The sequence below is a fragment of the Triturus cristatus genome, chromosome 6 (genome assembly GCF_964204655.1).
Source record: "Triturus cristatus chromosome 6, aTriCri1.1, whole genome shotgun sequence".
NCBI lineage: Eukaryota > Metazoa > Chordata > Amphibia > Caudata > Salamandridae > Triturus > Triturus cristatus.
Window position 1 is genome coordinate 1,069,744,929 of NC_140589.1, and position 19,010 is coordinate 1,069,763,938.

General features: G+C 48.1%; 1 protein-coding gene across 2 annotated transcripts in view; it reads left to right on the forward strand.

The window, feature by feature from the left end:
* The window catches only part of ABCB10 (ATP binding cassette subfamily B member 10), a 945,933-nt gene that overhangs the window by 589,905 nt on the left and 337,018 nt on the right, over positions 1-19,010 (forward strand). For both annotated transcript variants that reach the window (XM_085611934.1, XM_085611935.1), the window contains exon 9: positions 2,846-2,925. In XM_085611934.1, the coding sequence (XP_085468060.1) occupies positions 2,846-2,925 (80 nt within the window). The remainder of the gene's footprint in view (positions 1-2,845; positions 2,926-19,010) is intronic.

The following is a 19,010-nucleotide window of genomic DNA, read 5'->3' on the forward strand; positions in this document are numbered from 1 at the left end:
TAAATTGAAGAAAATGAATAAAATATGTAAAAAACAAAAAAAAGTGCCAGAATTTATCTGGTTAGAACGTTGCATGCAATAGATGTGGAGTGCCTGGGACAGACTTCCTTGATATTTGGGACTCTACCTGGGTAGTGGAATTCTGGGACACAGTATTGTAGAGCTTGCAGGCAATAGCTGGGGCACTGCCTACAAAATCCATCAAGTAGTGTTTATTAAGGATATTTCCTATAAAGAAATACTATAAGTTGAAAATGAGGTTGGCCTCCCTTGGTAAGGTGCTGGCTGAAAGAATCTTAGCAATACACTGGATAAGTTCTACGGCCCCGAAATATAAAGTATGCAAAAAAAGGCATAATTGAATGAGTTCCAGCAGATGAGCAACTTATGAAAGCCATAATAAGAGGCGACGTTAATAAAAGATTTAACAGACCGGGCAGAGATGCTCACAAACCCTAAACAATTTCAAAATGAAGTCTTTGGTTACCCCAGAGCCTGTTGACCGATGGGGTATCATGCTTTGTATCTTTTTCTAAACCTTCCTTTTGGCCTGGACTAATGTCTTTTTGGGGGGGCTTCAAGCTAGCCATTTTGCTGTGAGGTGTCTTGCCTTTGCCGGCGCCACAGAAGACACCATTCAAAATGTCCACACATCTCTTGTGTTTTTTGAAATACTCGATTATATTCCCTTCCTTTGTGGGCTCCTTAAAGCAAGAATATATTATTTTATTCATTTATTTAGATAATTTCTAAAGCGCATCTGTTACCCAACAGGTATCCTGGCACTATTGTAAAAATGTGAGGGCGAAAGAGTTGTTCTGAATTGTGATAATTTCAAGTTTCCATTTTCTCTCACACCAATTCCCCACTATTTGTTATCCCATTCCTTCCATCCTCACTTACTCTCATGCATGATCTTTGCCTCTCATCTTCTTACCCATCTCATATCTTTAATGATGCTTACTTGTGTGATTTCTGTCTTTACTAAATTTCCATCTACGGAAATCCTCATCTAATATACGTCATGATCACTCCTTTTCCAATTGTGTAAACTCCAGTCTGCTTTCAGCAACCTCTGTAGTACGTTTTCAGTTAAAAGGCTTGTCTTTCTCTACCTCCCCTAAGACATTTATCAATACCTTACTGCTTTCTGAAGATTCATTTGTTTTACTTCTTTCCCCCTTTTTACTTCTCTCCCCCTTTCTTTCAGTTTCCTTTAATTGTATACATGGCTTTATTGCACCTACAGATCTACTCTTATCTGTCTAGTCTCCATCCAGAAAGTGCAATCTGTTTCTCAAATCCTGCTGTTTTCCCCTCGATTTCTTTTTGTTCAGTGTCTCTAATGTTCTTTTTCTCTTCTGCTTCCTAAGCATTTGAACTCTCATCCACTTTATGGCCACGCCTACTTCACATTTAATTTTCCCTGTTCTAAAGAAACCGTTCTGTTGAGTACTTTTTAGGTCGAGCCTAAAGCGGCAGCGCACATGCGCTGCTCGCTTTGCGAGGCATGCAGTATTCAGTATGGCGCGGAAGCTCCGCCCATCTTTTTCATTGGCTTAGGTCCTAAATGCTGCCTTCCGACTGGTTTTAGGCTTTTTAGTTCCGCCTCATGACGGCCATGTTGTCACTTGTATTCTTCCATGGCTACTGGCCTCTTTACTTCGAATTCTATTTTCTTCCTGTAAACCCTCCCCCCCCCCCCCCTGCAGTCCCTGACTTCTCGGCCCCCCTCACCCCCACCGGTTCGTGTATTCTCGCACGCCCACACTCCTGTTTCCAATGCAATAGGTCTTGCGTAAATGCGAGTCCTATTGCATTGCAAATGCTCGTTTAATCTTTGATGTTGCACTCATTTGTAATTTCTTGATTTTCCTGTACTTTAGGAGCTATGTAAGTTCAAGGAAATGAAATGGCAGAACCTTGTCTGTTCCATGATGGCCTGGTTAACAGTTTAAAAGCAAGTGTGATGCTTTGGTGCTTGAGCCCAGGTTCACGAGCGATTGACTATATTGAATAATCTCCCATGTAGAACACAAGTAGTTATATGCTCCTGAAGAAATCCCAGATGCATATTGCGGTACATCACATATTATGGTACATGCGCCTTCCATCTTTTTTGCCAGATCAAAGTGTTGACTCCATAGGCCGCATATATTCTTAGATTTCTGTGGCATCCTGTGGCTTTGTAGGTAACCCTCTCTGCCTCTATTCAACAGTCCATGCTTTGACACAATTTATTAAATGTCAGTACCTCTTGACTTCTATTTTGGTTGGGACAGGAGAGTTGTCTTTACCCCACATCCACAGTACCATGATTCTACCCTTCCTTACAGCCAAAATCGCGGTCACCTCTCATAGCTTTATTCACACTACTCCAGAAAACCTAAGTAATTGGCCATTTAACCCATATGTGACATTTTGGAGAACATACAGTAGCCTGGGCACAGTCAGCATTTTGTACAATGCAGCTCTCCTGAAAATGTATTTAACTACCAGCTAATAGTAAGTCCAACCATGAGACTGATCAAAGAGAAAAGAATAAAGGGGTTTCTTAATATGGTGTAGTTAATGTTGTAAGTGGTTATTGAATCCTAACATGGTAGGATCTATAGTGGTAGTTGTTGTAAGGAAACAAAATTCATTGTGAAATGCCTTGGTTTATTCATTCTTGGCTGCTATTCCTTCTTGTTTTACCAAGACATTGCACAAATCAATGTTTAACTGCCTCAACCTTTGATCTTTTGAAGCAACAGAGCCTTTGAAATTGTGAGAAATATCCAGCATTCAATCAAATAGGCTTGTCCAATATATTTCAGCTAACTGCTTTTTTTTTGTGATCAAGGTACTATCAGCGTTGATGGGCAGGATGTGCGCCAAGTAAATCCTCTCTCGTTAAGGAGCATGATCGGCACAGTAAGCCAGGTAAGTCAAATGTCATTGTTGAACTAAATTAATATAATTTATTATATATTTAAGAAATGTATAGCACACACCTCAACTTGGCTTTAGGGGTGCTCTTTGAAAAGGACCATTAAGAACAAAATATACAAGAAATGTATTCATTAGTGTGCAAGAGCTATTCAGAAAACAATAAATTAGTCCTCAAAAGAGAAGATTAATAAAATAATGTTGAGCTTTTCCTCAAAGCAGCAACCTGGTAAACCCCATTAGAAAGCGAGATCTGAGCTTTATATGTTGTCCATGAGAATGAGTTAGTCTCTTCACATTCTTCACTGTTTTAGTGTAGTAATTCAGAAATTCCTTCCTACATTCTCCAGTCAGTGATTGTTTATTATGTTGAAAGCAGTTGCCTATAGGCTTGAATGCAGAATTTGTCAGTTGTTGTCTCTTTAAAGAGAAAGTTTGCTGACCAGGATTCGAATAGTAAATATTAATAAGAAAGATTAATAAAAGCTAGGCAACATGGGTCTTGTGACGGGCAACTTACAAGATTGCAATGCTCTTTGAGCATCTTGCTTAGTTTCCACAAACATGTTGCTGTTCTTTTGACTCTTTACTTTAAACTGGATATCCTGGTTGTGTTGAGCCCTATCTAGACCGGCCTAGACATCTGAAAAGTGACTTGATGAAATATTCTCTGACTTTCATGGATATCTTTCCGTTGTAGAAAAGCGGACAGCAAAATATTTGTTTCAACTTCCGATCCTATCCCCTAAACAATTACCACACCCCCTCCTTAAGTGGTGATGTGCATTCTTTGTATTACTCTGCTATCTTCGGTGTACCTTAGGTCCAGGGACAAATATACTACCAAATACAGGTGCCCACTCACATAGACATTACACAAAATCTTTCTAGATTTTTCTGCCATTGAGTTATGTGCAGTTTCAGAAGGATGTCCTTTGTAGATGGCCGCCTTGGTAGCTAGCATTCTTCAATGATGAATGCTTTTGCCTGAAGATTCCTCACCTCATGAACCTTCCCCAGGCATCAGACTGGATGCAAAAAAGTTGAAAAAGCTCTCTGGCACCAGTAGGTGGCACCACAGCTCCAACTCCTTGCTGGTACCTCCCTGGATGTGATATCCCAGAGCTAAATGTGGCACCATATTAGAGCTTTTACATTAGTGCTGCTTTTTCTATGTCCTTTGGCATGGCTCTGAAGTTGCCCTCTGTTGCTGAATTTCTCTTATAAATAGTTTTGAATTGCTTCTGGAACAGGAACACCAAAGAAGAGGCCAGATTTCCATAGATGCTACTGTTCCAGTGGCTCTTCTTCGATTGTACACAACATCTTTTCCATTAGGTTTGAACTTTGTAGGTGCTGTCCGGCTCGTGGCCAGCTGCAACTGCTTACCTTCAGCATCTGTTGAATACTAAGCTGGACCTTGTATCTGGTGGTCAAAACAAGTTTCAGCCCCCTCTTCATAACCTGTTCTGAGGAGAGAGATGATGATGCAGCCTATCTACCATATACCTTCTTATTCTAACTTCAGAACTTACCTTCTGGGGACTCTAGTTCATCCGAATTTTGGTCCCAATGATAAGATGGCTTGTATGTTGGGCAGATCCATTCCATGACTTTTACCTAAATATCTTCAGAATGGTGCCCTGCCTTGATGCACATGAGCCTTAGCATGGCTGTATGCCACTTGTGTTCTGCACCACTGAAAATTCTTCATGACTTTCCAACCCTGGTTGCCGACCCTACTACCGTGTTTGCTTTCCTCCAGGAATTGTCCTCCTCAGGCTACCTCTGATGTGCCTTCGGGCCCCAGTGTACCTCCAAGTCTGTTGACCATGCCTCCTCTAGTGCCTTTTCCCCAGTGACTGTTTACCTCACCAATAACTGTGATGCTGTTTTGGTGGCTGAAAGTTTGCTGTCAAAGGCTTTGTCGTCTGTTTCAAAATGAGCGCCAATACCAGCACAGTCATCTGCACCGGCTACTGCTCATTTGTCTGGGTATGTTGGGTCGCCTGTTCATTTTAGTGCCTATGAGTCGTGCTCGGACCTCCGCCTAGGGCTTTTGTGTTCAAAAGTTCGATTCCATTTGGACTCCGAGGAGGTTTCTCTTTTGGGTTTCCAGAACTTAAGACTTCACCACCTCTGTAGTTATTTTTGATTTGCCTCCTCTGTTGTTTCTTTGGAGGACTTCACCTCTTTTAAGGTGGTGTTGAGCAAGACAGCACAGCTCCTGGAATTGACTTGACCCTTTCCAGAGATTCAGATTAATATTTTGACTAAAATTCCCAGTGTCATAACCCCTATTGCCTCCTAATGAGACCGATTAGAATTTGTTGTGCTGCTTGGAGTTGATCAGCTTCTTTATAGGATCGTTCTTTGAGAGGTGGCTTGGTGCCATTGACCATTCCCAGACAAGCCAAAATTTTTGTGCTCTCACCTGTCAGAGTGCCTGGAGCCACAGGCTCATGTATGTATGAGTGGTAGGGATGAGCTTTCATTCTCCTTCCTGACAGACCGTATCTGTGGTCAGATGATGGGAGAGAAAATGTTTTCCTCAGGGTACCGGGCTCTGCCCCTATAAAGCCACATGCCAGTTGGCATGTTACTCTCACCCGTTCTGGAAGAAGGCACAACTGGTGATTCCTCTTTTGCTGTAAAATATGAGGGATCAGTTTGCTCTAGTGATTTAGGATGGGTTTGAGGCAACGTCTTGGATCTGGTCTTGACATTGTGTATTCAGTGCCCAGGTCTATGTCTGGTTGGGTTCCTTTGACTTCCATGGAGATGTTCAGGCAAATGTGCTGGATGCGGCCTTGATGGTTCTCACTTCCTTGGTGAACAAAATTCCCTGGGCCTAAATGACATTACTGGGGGTCTCAACAATGCCTGATCATGGTGGTTGACATCTGCCACAAGAATGTCTCATAGTCATCATATAAGGCTGTGAAGCTTTACCCGGCTGCAACCTTGCAAGCATTGCCAACACTCCTGCTCTGACCATCGGCTGTTTTCATCTACCCATGACTACACAAGATGTGGACCCTTTGATGGAGACCAAGAACCGAAAGCAACAATTTGTATCTTCATTATCCCCAGGTTCTTCTGTCAAGTCAAGTCATTTTGAATGCCTCTTTGTGGAGAGTAGGTTTTTGAGGGGAAGGTGGTTCTCCTTTGACACTGCTTGTATGGGCTTCTGGTGCTTTCAATATGTGCAGTTGGTTTGATCCTGATCCACTGCGTTGTTTGTCGATTTACTTTCCTTCTGGCATTGCTGCTCATATCCAAATATGAGAATGTGGCTATTTATCATTCCTTCACAAGGGAATCTCATTAATTTAAGGTGGTCTTATGGGGCTCTTGACTAGGACTTTGTCCCATTGTTTGACTATGTTGGTCTTTTCGATACATAACTTGATTTTCCGTTTTTCTGCAGTTCATCGACGATTTATGTTGTACTCTGAGTTCTAAGTTTGATTTGAGGTTTAGCTGCATACTTTAATATGGAGGTGTGAGAAAGTGCCTCTGTATATACTGTTCCCAAATAGGTACAGTGTGTACAGAGTCCACAGTCCCCAGAGATTTGGCTGAGGTTAAAGTTAGATATAACCTTACTCTCTAAAGTGGTAGCTTGGTCGAGCAGTAAGGCAGTATCAGAGGACAGTTGTAATGACAAATTTAGATCTCCCCTGGACCAAGGAATGTACCGTCACTTTCCCAGGGAGAGAATATCAGTTCCAAACTTATGGAATATAACATATACACAGCACTTCCTAAGGTGGGCAAACTTTCAACACTCCCCCCAATGGCAAGGCAAGAAAACAATAATTTGCGCATCACTTGTCAGGAGTAGCACAACTTCCTATAACACAATTACCTGCTAGAAGGGAATTCACCCATCCTTCTACAACATAATACTTGGCCAAGAAGAGTCCACACCTCCTGCTACAAGGAAAAGACGAATTGGTATAGCTGGTATGTATTTATTAGTAAATAGCATCACACAGTAAGCCAAATGCACCTATCATAGCACACTCTAACATATCAATAATATGATTGAAACACAATCAAGGCAAACATATATGTAGAAATATATATGGATGGATATAAGAATCAGAAAATAAGAAGGAAAGGAGAGAATCAGTAAAGAATCAAGAGACAGTAGCAGAGACACCTCACCTAATGCTCCATCATTTCACCCCACTTTGCTCAAGGGCAGTCCATTGCTTGAACCGGGCGAAAGCTCAGAGGTGACACCAGCCTCTACTCTTCCGTGACAGCACGTCTGCTCCACGGATGAACTTCCACCAGGCCAGTGTAGACTCCCCTTTTTAATACACATTCAAACACAGCGAAGCTTCTAGCAAGCCCCGCCCCCTAGTTCTCATGAGAGCTCGTACCAGCCTGTTTCAAGGTCAGAGCAACGGTTGATCAGGCCCTTGCTATGACTACAAGACAGACCATGTACATTCCTCTGATAAGAACCAGTTCTCTCTAGTCAGTAAAGACAGGAGGAAAGCAAAACATGCCCTCTTCTTCGTGCAGGCACAGCATGACAATGGAGTTAGTTAAGCCATGCACACAAAGGCACAAAGCAAGATGGAATCAGAAAAGCAAGGATGACATGAAACCATGTCAAAGGAGCACCTATAATTCTCATCCACACAACTTATAAGAATCACTGTGCACACAGAAAAGTTTGAAGCAAGGTAAAGTCAGAAGGCAGAATGACATTAGACCACGTCAAAGCCAATAGGTCAAAGTCATAATTCACCTAACACAAATAACATTATACACTAAATCCCTCCGTATACAACATTGAGCACATGTGTGCACCACCACCCACAACACTGCACTGCACTAAAAGGCAGAAGAAAAGCAGGCATATGCAAACCCATCCTACATTAAGGCTAAGGTAACATAACACACTTAAGTCAGTACAAAATGGTGGTGGTTGAGGGTCATCATAGGGTGTCGGACCACAAAAGTGGCTCATTCACTACAACAGTGTAAATCATTTGTTGTACACACTGTCAGCAAATGGTCTCACACACACAAGAACTGAACTCTAGGTCAATGGTTTATATACAAAATATATGGTTGGTTTAGTTTAGAACCAACAATAGGTATTAAAATATACTTTCTCAGAATAAGATGCTTTAGTTATATACTTTTGCAATATGCAATTGACTTTTGTAGGGAATAGTTACAGGTTGTTGCAATAGGCAACACAATTTCGAACACAATAGTACATTGAGCTCAATGGGAGTTTTACGTTATTTGCAATAGATTACTTTCATGATTACTTTTCTAACTCCAGGACTGGATCCTAGATTCAGTCCTGGGACAGTTCTTGGAAACAAGTGAGTAAAGTCGACTTAGTTACTGTTGTGATTTTTAGGCAATATTTTGCTATTTTAAAAGTTGACAGAAGAAATTTCGTAGAAAACAGTCAATGCTTACCTACGGGAGAAAATTCAAGTTACAGGTATAATATGTTCTCGTTACTTTTGTAATCCAGTACTGGGCTCCTAGGCTCAGTACTGAGACCTCTGTCTAAAACAGGTAAGCAATTACGTTTTCACAGTTGGTACGATTTTTTTTTTTTTTTTTTTTTGAAACCGTTTATTACAAATCTCAAGAATATACAGGTATGGGCCTACAACCTTCCGGCCGGCCGCTAGGAATGACAGGAGCTTATGACATACGTTCATAAAACACTTGGTGTTGCAGAGGAGCATAATCAGGAGGTATCAATGTCGTGGGCCATATCAGTCAGACCCCACAATACGGTTTCATTTTATACAAACAACAAGAAAAAACCACATCCACAAGGCAACCCGCAATCGAAAGTAGCAGCACGTGCTCCCCGAATGGGGAACCCCAAGTATCCACAGGAGTCTAAAGAGGGGAAGGGGAACAGAGCAAGGACTGGGGGAACCCTGTGCCCGGGGCTGGGGGAAGGAGTCAGCTAAGGGGACGGGGCTGGTGAGGCAGCAGGCAGCAATGGTGGCGCGCAGATACCCCCGCGGTAGGCGTTCCAGGGGCCCCATACTTTCACCCATGTCCCAGGCTTACTCCTCGCCACATACACCACCTTTTCTCGAAACATGCACCAGTCCATGTGTTCTTTCCAGGCCGACACCGCCGGGGGCTTCTGGGATCCCCACAGTTGAGCAATATCACGCTTAGCTACCATATATCCCAGAGTCACCCACCACGTCTGTGGAGCCGAGTAGTCAGTTGGTTCCCACACATTCAACAGGCACCTCCTCGCTTCAGGCAGCAGCGCGACACGCGTAACCACTCGCAGGACCTCGTGCACACCACGCCAAAATCGCTCCACCTTCGGACATTCCCACAAAATATGCAGAAAGGTCGCCAAAGTACCACACCCACGCTTACACAACCCATCCTCAGCATAGCCCATACGCAGAAGCCTTGGCCCCGTCATGTAGACCCGGTGGAGTATCTTAAGCTGGACGAAGCGAAGGCGAGCCGGTATGGCCACCTCCTTCGGAGAGGCCACCGCGGAGATCCAGTCCTCGTCGTCCAACTCCAGCCCATCGGCAACCCAAGCCTCTCGGAGGCCAGTTAGCAAGCCCGAGCGGTCATTGATCAGTTTTTTGTAAATAAGTGAGATCGTGCTGTCTGGGACATGGCCATCTAGCACCCTGTCCTCCAGGGGGGAAGACTCCGGGACGGAGGCAACGTCTGGGAAGACGGAGCCCAGTGCATGACGGACCTGCAAGTACCGAAAGTATTCACTGTCCTGCAGCTGAAACTCCGTCTGCAGCATCTCGAATGTTTTAAATCCCCCCCTCGTCCAGAGATCCCCAACTTTACTGATGCCTATCGTGTCCCACTTCTCGAAGCCCTTCGAGGTCCACAGGGAGCCCAACCTCTCAGACGCGTACAGCGGTGACGCCCGGGTCAAACGGTCCTTCCACCCCATAGCTGTATTAGCCGCGTGCCATACTCGCACCATGACACGCGTAGGTCCCGTCAGGCGAGCGTCGGGCGCGCCAGAGTAGAGCGCTCGATTGTAGTCGCCACCGGGCAGTAGCATCTTGTCCATTTCAAATGCCGGGTTTAAGGCGGGCCCGTAGAGGCCATGGTTAATTGCAGCTAGCTGGGAGGCCCAGTAATACCGTTTAATATCCGGGAGGGCAATCCCCCCGTCGTACCATGGGAGCGTCAACTTCGCCAGGGCAATACGCGGCCTCCCGTCCCAGAACAGGCGGCGCTGTAGACTCTCCACCTCACGGAAGTAGCGCGCCGGGACTAAGTCCATAGTGTTCTGGAGAGCGTACAGGAAGCGTGGCAACGACATCATCTTAAACAGCGCCGCCCGGCCGAGCGGCGAAAGCGGCAGGCGCCGCCAGCGCGCGACGTCCTCCTTCAAGCGCTGGAGGGGGGGGAAGCAAGTTCCGCTCGTAGCGGGCCTCCGGGTCCAGAGTAATGTAGACACCCAGGTACCTAAACCCCTGAGAGGCAATCTGGATCGGACAGCCCCGCGGGAGGACGGGATCCTCCCCGGAGAGCACATACACACATGATTTAGCCCAGTTGATGACAAGGCCTGAGTTGCGGCCGAATGAACGTAAAACATCAACCAGGACTATTAGTGATTTACGTGGGGAGGCTAGGTACAAAAGGATGTCGTCAGCGTATAGGGACACGCGGTCCTCGTACTCGGGGGTCCAACGGAGACCACGGATGGAAGGATGCCACCGCAGCCACTCCGCCAGGGGCTCCAAGGCCAGCGCAAACAGGAGCGGCGACAAGGGGCAGCCCTGCCGCGTGCCCCGGCCCAGCTCGAATGGGGCCGATACTCTTCCATTTACCACCACCTGCGCCAATGGGCCTGAATACAACAATTTGACCCAACTGATGAAACCCGGGCCAAATCCAAACTTCGCCAGCATCGCCCAAATGTATGGCCACTCAAGCGTGTCAAACATCATGGTGGCGTCTAAGGACGCCAGTATGGCCGGCTCCCGCACGAATGGAACACGTGCGAGCACCCCGTGCAAGCGCCGCAGATTAAGGGCCGTGTTGCGATGGGGAATAAAGCCGGACTGGTCTTGATGGACCAGATCGCCCACCACGCCGACCAGCCGGTTGGCCAGCACCTTGGCGAGAATTTTGGGCTCCGCATTCAAGAGCGAGATAGGCCGATAGGTTGTAACCCGGTCCCGAGGTCTCCCTTCCTTGTGGATCACCACGATTGTAGCCAGACGCTGGTCCAGCGGGAGGGAGCCCAGCGAGTGGGCCGCCAGGAACATCGCGCGGAGGTGGGGTGCCAATGCATCCGGTCGCAACTTATACAACTCGATAGGGATACCATTCGGGCCCATGGCCTTGCCAGAGGCGACCGAGCGTATGGCGAGGGCAATTTCGTCGGCGGTGGGAGCGGCGTCCAACGACACCCTGTCCTCCTCCGAAAGGGAAGGCAGCGCAATATCCCTAAGCAGGGCATGGGAATCCTCCTCCGAGCAGGGAGAAACCGGGGAATACACTTCACGGAAATAATCCGCGAAACAGGAGACAATTTCTTCTGGCTCGGTTACACTCACACCATCCAGCCTCTCAATCAGCGGGACCACACGATTCGCTCTCTCCTTTTTATCCAACCACGCGAGCAGTTTACCAGCCTTATCACCCACATCATACAGTCGCCCCTGTTGCTCCCTACTGAGGCCCCTGGCCGCCTCCGTGACGAGGGCCCTGTAGGCCGCCTGCTTAAGTTGTAGGACATGTAGCGCAGCATCTGTCACCCCACCCTCTAGATCACCCTCCAATTCGGCAATTTCGGCCTCCACCCGGGTCACCTCCTCCCGCTCGCGCCTCCGGGCATGGGAAATAAGGGATAGGGCCTCCCCTCTGAGAACTGTCTTGAAGGCCTCCCACAGGGAGATAGCCGAAGGGACGGACCCCACATTCTCATCAAAGTATCGCTGTAAGGATTTAATCAAGTCAGCGCGAATGGTGGGGTCGCGCAGGTACCAGGCATTGATTGGAACTACCCTGCCCTCACCCCTCGGGAAGACATCAAAGTGTAACAGGAGCGGGGAGTGATCTGAGATACCCCGCGCCAAATGGCACACCTCTCCCACCCTCCCAACATAGGCCGCCGGGACAAGGACATAATCAAGCCGTGAGAGGCTACCATGGGCCCCCGAGTGGAAAGTGTACTGCAGCTGCGTGGGATGTTTTAAGCGCCAGCAGTCCACCAATCCCAGTGTATCCAAGAGGCCGGACAGCCACGCCTGTGCCCGGGGGAGGTCCCTAGGGGGGTGACGATCCACAGTCCCAGAAACCACCGCATTGAAGTCCCCCCCAACCACCAGAAGCCCCCCCGGAAGGCCAAGGAGGAGAGCGCCCCAGGTCTGCAAAAGTGGTAGACTGTAGCCCCGGTGGGACGTATACTGATACAAAGACAACTACTTTGCCCTCCATTCTCCCCACCAAGACAGTGTAGCGTCCCCTATCATCATGGAGCACCTCATCAATTTCCAACGGGAGCGAGTTCTTCACCATGATGCCCACACCCCGTGAGCCCGACGTGAAGCCCGAGTGGGCCACCAAACGGTAGCCACGCCGATTCATGGCACAAAAAGAATTACCAATAAGGTGTGTCTCCTGCAGAAAGACTACATCGGGCGAGATTCGTTTCAAATACTGCAGGACCACACCTCGTTTGATCCTATCCCCCAGTCCATTAACGTTCCAAGACAACAAAGTCAGATCCCTACCCCCCATCACACACAGAAGCCATCATTCGTCCCCCGGAGAGCACCTTAAGACCAATACAAAAAAGGGTTTGCCTTGTGGTAAAAACGAACAACACCCCACCCCAACCCACCCACCCCAACAGAACTCCCCCCTCCCTGCACCCCTGCATGAGCCCGAACAGCCCCCCCAAAGTGCAGTGTGCCTGTCGCCCCATAGATGGTTAAACTAACTAAGCCCCCAGAGGAGGAGGGAGAACCCCCAAGAGACCCCACACGACCTCCACAGGAGGGGAACTTACTCGAACAGACGAACAGTCAAAAGTGACATCAATTTTGTCCAGAGCGAGGCCTAATATTAGTCCCTCAGTCCTGATCCGGCGAGCCCTCTCCCCCAACCGCTCCCCCCCCCCACCCCCCCGATCCCGATCCCCAGACAAAGTATCCAGCCAGTCCCCGGCCGCTTCGGGACGATCAAAAAAGTGCGTGCGGCCGTCCACCTCCACCCGCAACTTAGCTGGGAAAAGCATCGCATACTTGAGGTTTAGGTCCCGTAGACGACGTTTGACTCCGAGAAAGCTCAGTCTCTGCTTTTGGACTGCTGGGGTGAAATCAGGATAAAAATTTATGTCCATATTGTCGAGTCTGACCGGTCCCTGTAGTCTGGAGGATTGCAGAATAGCATCTCTGTCCCGAAAGTTGAAAATCCGGGCAATGAGAGGCCTCGGAGGGGCTCCGGTCTTAGGCCTTCCCCCAGGAACCCTGTGGGCCCGTTCCACCGCGAAGAATTTACTCAGCCCCCGGGGCTGGAGATGGGTGAGAATCAAGTCCTCAACGAATAGGTCCGCCGCCGCCTCCTCACGTCCCTCAGGCACCCCGATAATGCGGACATTGTTCCTCCGGGCCCGACCCTCGGAATCCTCCAAGCGGCGATCCATCAGCGCACTCGCTTGGCCAAGCCGGCGCACCTCCTTTTGGAGGGTCGCCACATCCGTCGTGAGGCCCGATGTGGTGTGGGCCAAAGAATCGACTCGAGCATTGGTCTTGGATAGATCGGCCCTCACCAAGCCAACATCCACGAGGACCGAGTCAATCTTCTGCGCCAGTGTATCAAAACGCTGGCTCACCGAGGCCTTCATCTCGGCGATAGCACCCATGACATCCCGCAGGGTCAGATCCGCGGGCAGAGCAGGAGCATCAGTCGGGCCCTCAGGGGACCTACGCGGCACCTCGGGAGATCCCTTCTGGAGGGTGTAGCGGTCCATGCTGTTAGACTGAGGGGCTGCGCCGCGTCGGGTCGATTTCACCTTTGCCCGGTCACCATCTTGCTTTGTGGACATGGTTCCAGTCCCCCGATCGTGCCAATCACGTCGTAAAGGGCAGGCAAGCCGGGTCACGGGCTCCGGGGGGGGGGCCACCACAGATCCGCGGGGTGGATCACAGCCGGCGGGCCGGCAGGGTACCCCAACGAGGCCACACCACCTCACAGTGCCCCGCGACCCAACCTCGCCAAGACAGCAAGGAGGGTGCAAAAGCGAAAGTGAAAGTGCGGGGTACACGAGTCGCCGAGCCCTGCCCGCCGCTGTTGTTCACTTTGTCTCCGGATAGCCCCACAGATCCAATCCGGGGTCCGGCGTGGAGAAGGCCGCAAACCTCGATCGGTGTTCCCGCCGGTGTCCGAGGTCCAATTTGGAAGCGGAAAACGGGTGCCACCTCAGCTTGGGCTCACCAACACAGTCCCCTCGTCTAGGACAGGATATTTTCAGGATATGTGTAGGAGGTCACGGAGGTCCTCGGGAGCCTCGCACCTACGCGGCCATCTTGGTTGCGCGCTAGGCTCCTCCTCCATTGGTACGATTTTTAAAGAATATTTGTAGTTTGCAAAAATCGACACTTAGAAGACATTTCACAGAAAAACAGTCAATGATTTCCTACGGAAGAAAATTAGGTTAATGGTAAGTACGGTTGTGAGGACTTTTCAGGGTCAGTGCTGGGCACCAAGATCCAGTACTGGGATCTCTCCTAATAGCAGGTGAGTATTTTCGTTTTCTTTACTCTATTGATTTTAGGTTAATATTTTAAGTTTTAGAAACTTCACACTTAGAAGAGATTTCTGAAGAAACCAGTCAATGTTACCCTGTGGAGGAAAATTGGGTTATCAGCTTTTGGGTAAGTACTCGACTGGCAGAGTTAAGGTTCTGGGCACAAACTCGGGGGTCTCCCAGGGTCAGGTTAGTACAGTTGTTACACCCTCAGCGGCACAGGGGCAGCCGGGTACAGAGTGAGTTAGACCCAATGTTATCCTATAGGAGGCAGAGGGGTCTTGGTTGGTGGCTGCTGACTAGCAGGCCACGCGGCTGTGGGAGCTGGGCTCCTGGTCACTTGCTCAGGGCACATGGGGAAGTAGGTAGGAGTAGAGATTACACTGCCAGGGCCACTTGGGCGGCTGGGTGCAGGGTGCTTTTGATCCTTCGGGCGCTCAATGGATTTCAGTGGGAAAGCTCTAGGATGAACAAAGGCTGCAAGCTCAGGGTCGAAGATTCTTCAGGTGCCTCCACCACTTCGAGAGGTAAGTTGGGTAGTTGGAGGATAGGTAGGTGCCCAGGAGTTGGGCACAGGGGGCCGCAGGGCGCTGGGTGCAGGGGTGCCTTTTGATGTCAGGAAATCTTACCCTCTGTTGATCACGGTTGGTGGGGTACCTGGTTCTGAGGCTGCAGGCGTCGTCAGGAGCGTTGAGGTGAGTCCTTGGGTGCCGGATTCGGGGTTACACTCGCCAGGGGGATATCCTCGGGTCTTTGTTCACTCCGGCACAGGCCAGGCTTGGGGGGTGCAGAGTGTGCAGGGTTCGCAGTTCCGGGCTGATGCCAGGGGTTAGATCTTGCTTTGAGCAGAGCCACTGCTCATGGGAGTCCCAGATGCTCATAGTCACAAGGTAGCCAGGTCCTCTGGGGTTTGTGAGGTTGCTGGCCACAAGAGGTGCCGGGAAGTAGCAGGTTCGAGGGTCGACAGGCCGGTAGGGCTGGGGCCAAAGCAGTTGGTGTCTTCCTCTTCTTAGCAGCTGCACGTCAGGTCTTCTTTCTTTTGCTCTTCTTTGCTTTTTCGGAATCTGGAGAAGGAATGTTCAGGGTGCCTCTAAATACTAGATTTAGGGGCGATACAGGTAGGTAAAGGGCAGGGACCAATGGGTCCCTGCCCTGGGGTGGGTACACCCCCTATCCTGCCACTCTCCTAGGGAGGGGGGGCAGTAGCCTAGTCCTGATTGGGCAGGGCCTCCCATCTTCAAGATGGCGAGAGCCCGGAGATGTGCTTCACCTCGCCTCCCCCACCTGAGGGATGGGGTTGGCAGGCTGGCACATCCCCTGTCCTTATTTGGGGTTTCCGGCCAGTCTTCCTGCCACAGTGGGGGTCAGAACCGGTGGGGGCCAGTTTGCTGGGTACAGCAAGTAGCCTGGAGAAGCTCACAGAGGCGGCATGCCTTTGAAGCTTCCCCCTGCCCATCCTGGGGGAGGAGACCTAACACCTCGCCCAGGAGAACGGGGGGCTCTCCACCCAGGGGTCCAGCAACATGTCTGGGCAGCCTCCCAGACCAGACGTGGATTGTAGGTTAGATTTCAGAGGGCATCTCTAAGATGCCCTCTGTAGTGCTTTGTACATTAAATCTCACACTGGCATTAGTGCGGGTTTAATGTGCTGAGAAGTTTGATACCAAACTTCTCAGTCTTCAGTGTTGCCATTATGGTGCTGTGGAGTTCTTGTTTGACGAGCTCTCAGCACCATATACTCTTAAATGGCAGCACTGCACTTACAGTGCCCAGGAATGGTCGCCCCTGTAAAGCTCAGGGTACAGGGGGGAAGGAGCTATAATTGAGCAATATTTGTAAAGCATTGAGCTATTGAGCAACTGCCGAGCGGGAAAAAGAGTTTTATTACTGACAAATCACGGGAGGTGTTAATAAATTACAGGAAAGTGTGAATTAAAAAACTGCAAAAATGGTCAAACCTTCAAACTAATTGGAAATTTAATACCAAAAACAACTTCAGGAGCGCTAGAGAAGCGTACAGAAGGCTGAGGGGCCGGCACGATCGTGGGAGCAGTCTTAGATCGTGTCATAAACCATCAAGCCTTAACTTTTTGCCTGTGTGGAGAAGAACGGAAAGACAGGAACTATAAAAGACAGGAATTATAATTTTAAAAAAAGGGGGGGGGGCGCTATGAGGTCAAGTCACACTCGTGGCAATGTAACAGCCAAACAAGAGTAAAAAAAACACAAAAGAAAAACGAATATGACGGAGGATGTAAGGGATGAAATACCACAAGAAAATGACCAACTAAGCTTGAAAAATAGTACTCTCATTGAAATAGAAAAACCAGCAGACAGAATTTCCTCTGCATTAGACAAGAGCGGGCAATCATTAAAATTGGAAACTAGCAATAAAACTATAAAATAAGGCAATACTCACATCAACCGAATTTAGCTTCATAAAAAATGTGGGGGACGCCCTACTATCAAATACGAAAAAAGTATCAGGACTCCAATCACCTCTTCAACCTTTTCAATCAAAACAACCATCATTAACCACAAAAGAGTGAACTTCAACTCACAAAGGTGAAAGTTCAGACCAAAAAAGTGACAATAGAGACAACAGCAGAACAGTTAACAGCTCTTTACAAGTAACTTCAACCCCGCAATCCAACAAAATATGGATGACCTTTGAAACCACAAATAATATACAAAAAGGAGAAGACGAGGTCATCCAAATTCACAGACAATGTGAAGCAAACAAAAGGGTTGACGACGCTCAAAAAAGAAACCAGGACAACCTCGTAACCAGCTTGGACTGGACTAGTGTTAACGAACCAGGAAAAAATAAGAAACCGATTTGGCAACTGTGCAATAGATATGACACCGAAAATTCACAGCCAAAAAAGCCCGCATGAAAAACCCTTGCTGAGGTATACCAACCCCAATCGTGAATGGAAGGGGGAAACACAGGAAAAAACAATAACCCCAATTCTAACTGACGTAATATTAAACTCCCAGCTAGAGTCACCCATCGGAGAAGGAGGAACCGAAGATCGAACTCTGGGTCCAACCTTGGATCCAAATATAGCTAAGAAATTAGAAGGAGCAGAATTGGTTTTAGACCTTCGAATGGACGGACTTAACTTAGCTGGGAAAGTAGAAGAAATAGAAACCGTCTCAGACCTTGGTACGGAGGACTGGGAAGGTCTCTTGGCTGCTTATACCGAAGAGAAAAGCGGGAGCGGGTTCAATTCTAAATCAAACGACAAAATGTGTGAATACAAACAGGACCCATATGAGGGAGGAAAAACAATGGAAATGTGTGATGAAATAATAAAAACAGACAGTAAGGAGGAAACACAAAAAAATGCTACCCAGGACCAGTCAGATAAGATGGATACCCAACTGACCCTCTTAGACACACTGGCGGTCTTTGTGGTTGCGATTGATGGGAAACTGGGTACATTAAATGCATTATTACAAAATAAACAGGATCAAGCTCAAAGCAAGTATCAGGGCTGCGGATGCGGCCCAATAATTGACAAACTGGCCACACTTCCATCGATGCTGAGCGATCTATGTACATTAATAAAACCATTATCGCAAGGAAAAGAAAGTCACTGGCACAACGGACAAATAGACAAGCATCCCCAAGAATGCCGCACCATCAATAAAAAAGACAAAATAAATACTATGGCATCTCTTGTAATTACTGAAAATTTCCACACTGTGGTATCGGAGAAACAGATCCACAAGAATCAGAAAGGAGAGGCCAAAGAGACAAGAACTGCGGATAATGGACTGCCTGTAGATGTACAAATTGAGAAGGTTGACAATCATCTAAATGCAAAGCAAAGGAGGGCAAACAAACGCAAAGGCAGGAACCAAAAAATAAAGCTGGATAGAGCGGGATTCAGCCACCTCTTTGGGTCATCGCCGCTGTCCAACCAAGATGGCCCAAATAACACCCAAACCGACGACGAAGATACAGAGACTATTAAGGAGACTGACAAGAGGGAAGGAAGAGAAGTTCCTCATCAAGAAGTAACAAATAGACCCTCTTCACCAAGATCGGAACTAAGAAAAAAACAACAAAATCTAGTTCATAGCAAGCAAGGCGGTCTGATCGCCAACTCTGTAAGGACTCCTAATGAAAGAGTGGAGTAATGCCTGGGAGCGAAATAGCCCAGCATCCCCCATCCAATAAAACGGGGAGAGTTATGGAAGAGTTAGATGTGCACATATCGGCACAAAGTAGACAAACATCAATATCTACACAATCAAGAGTGATTCCAAAAATAGATATGAATGAACGTACAAGTGGTGG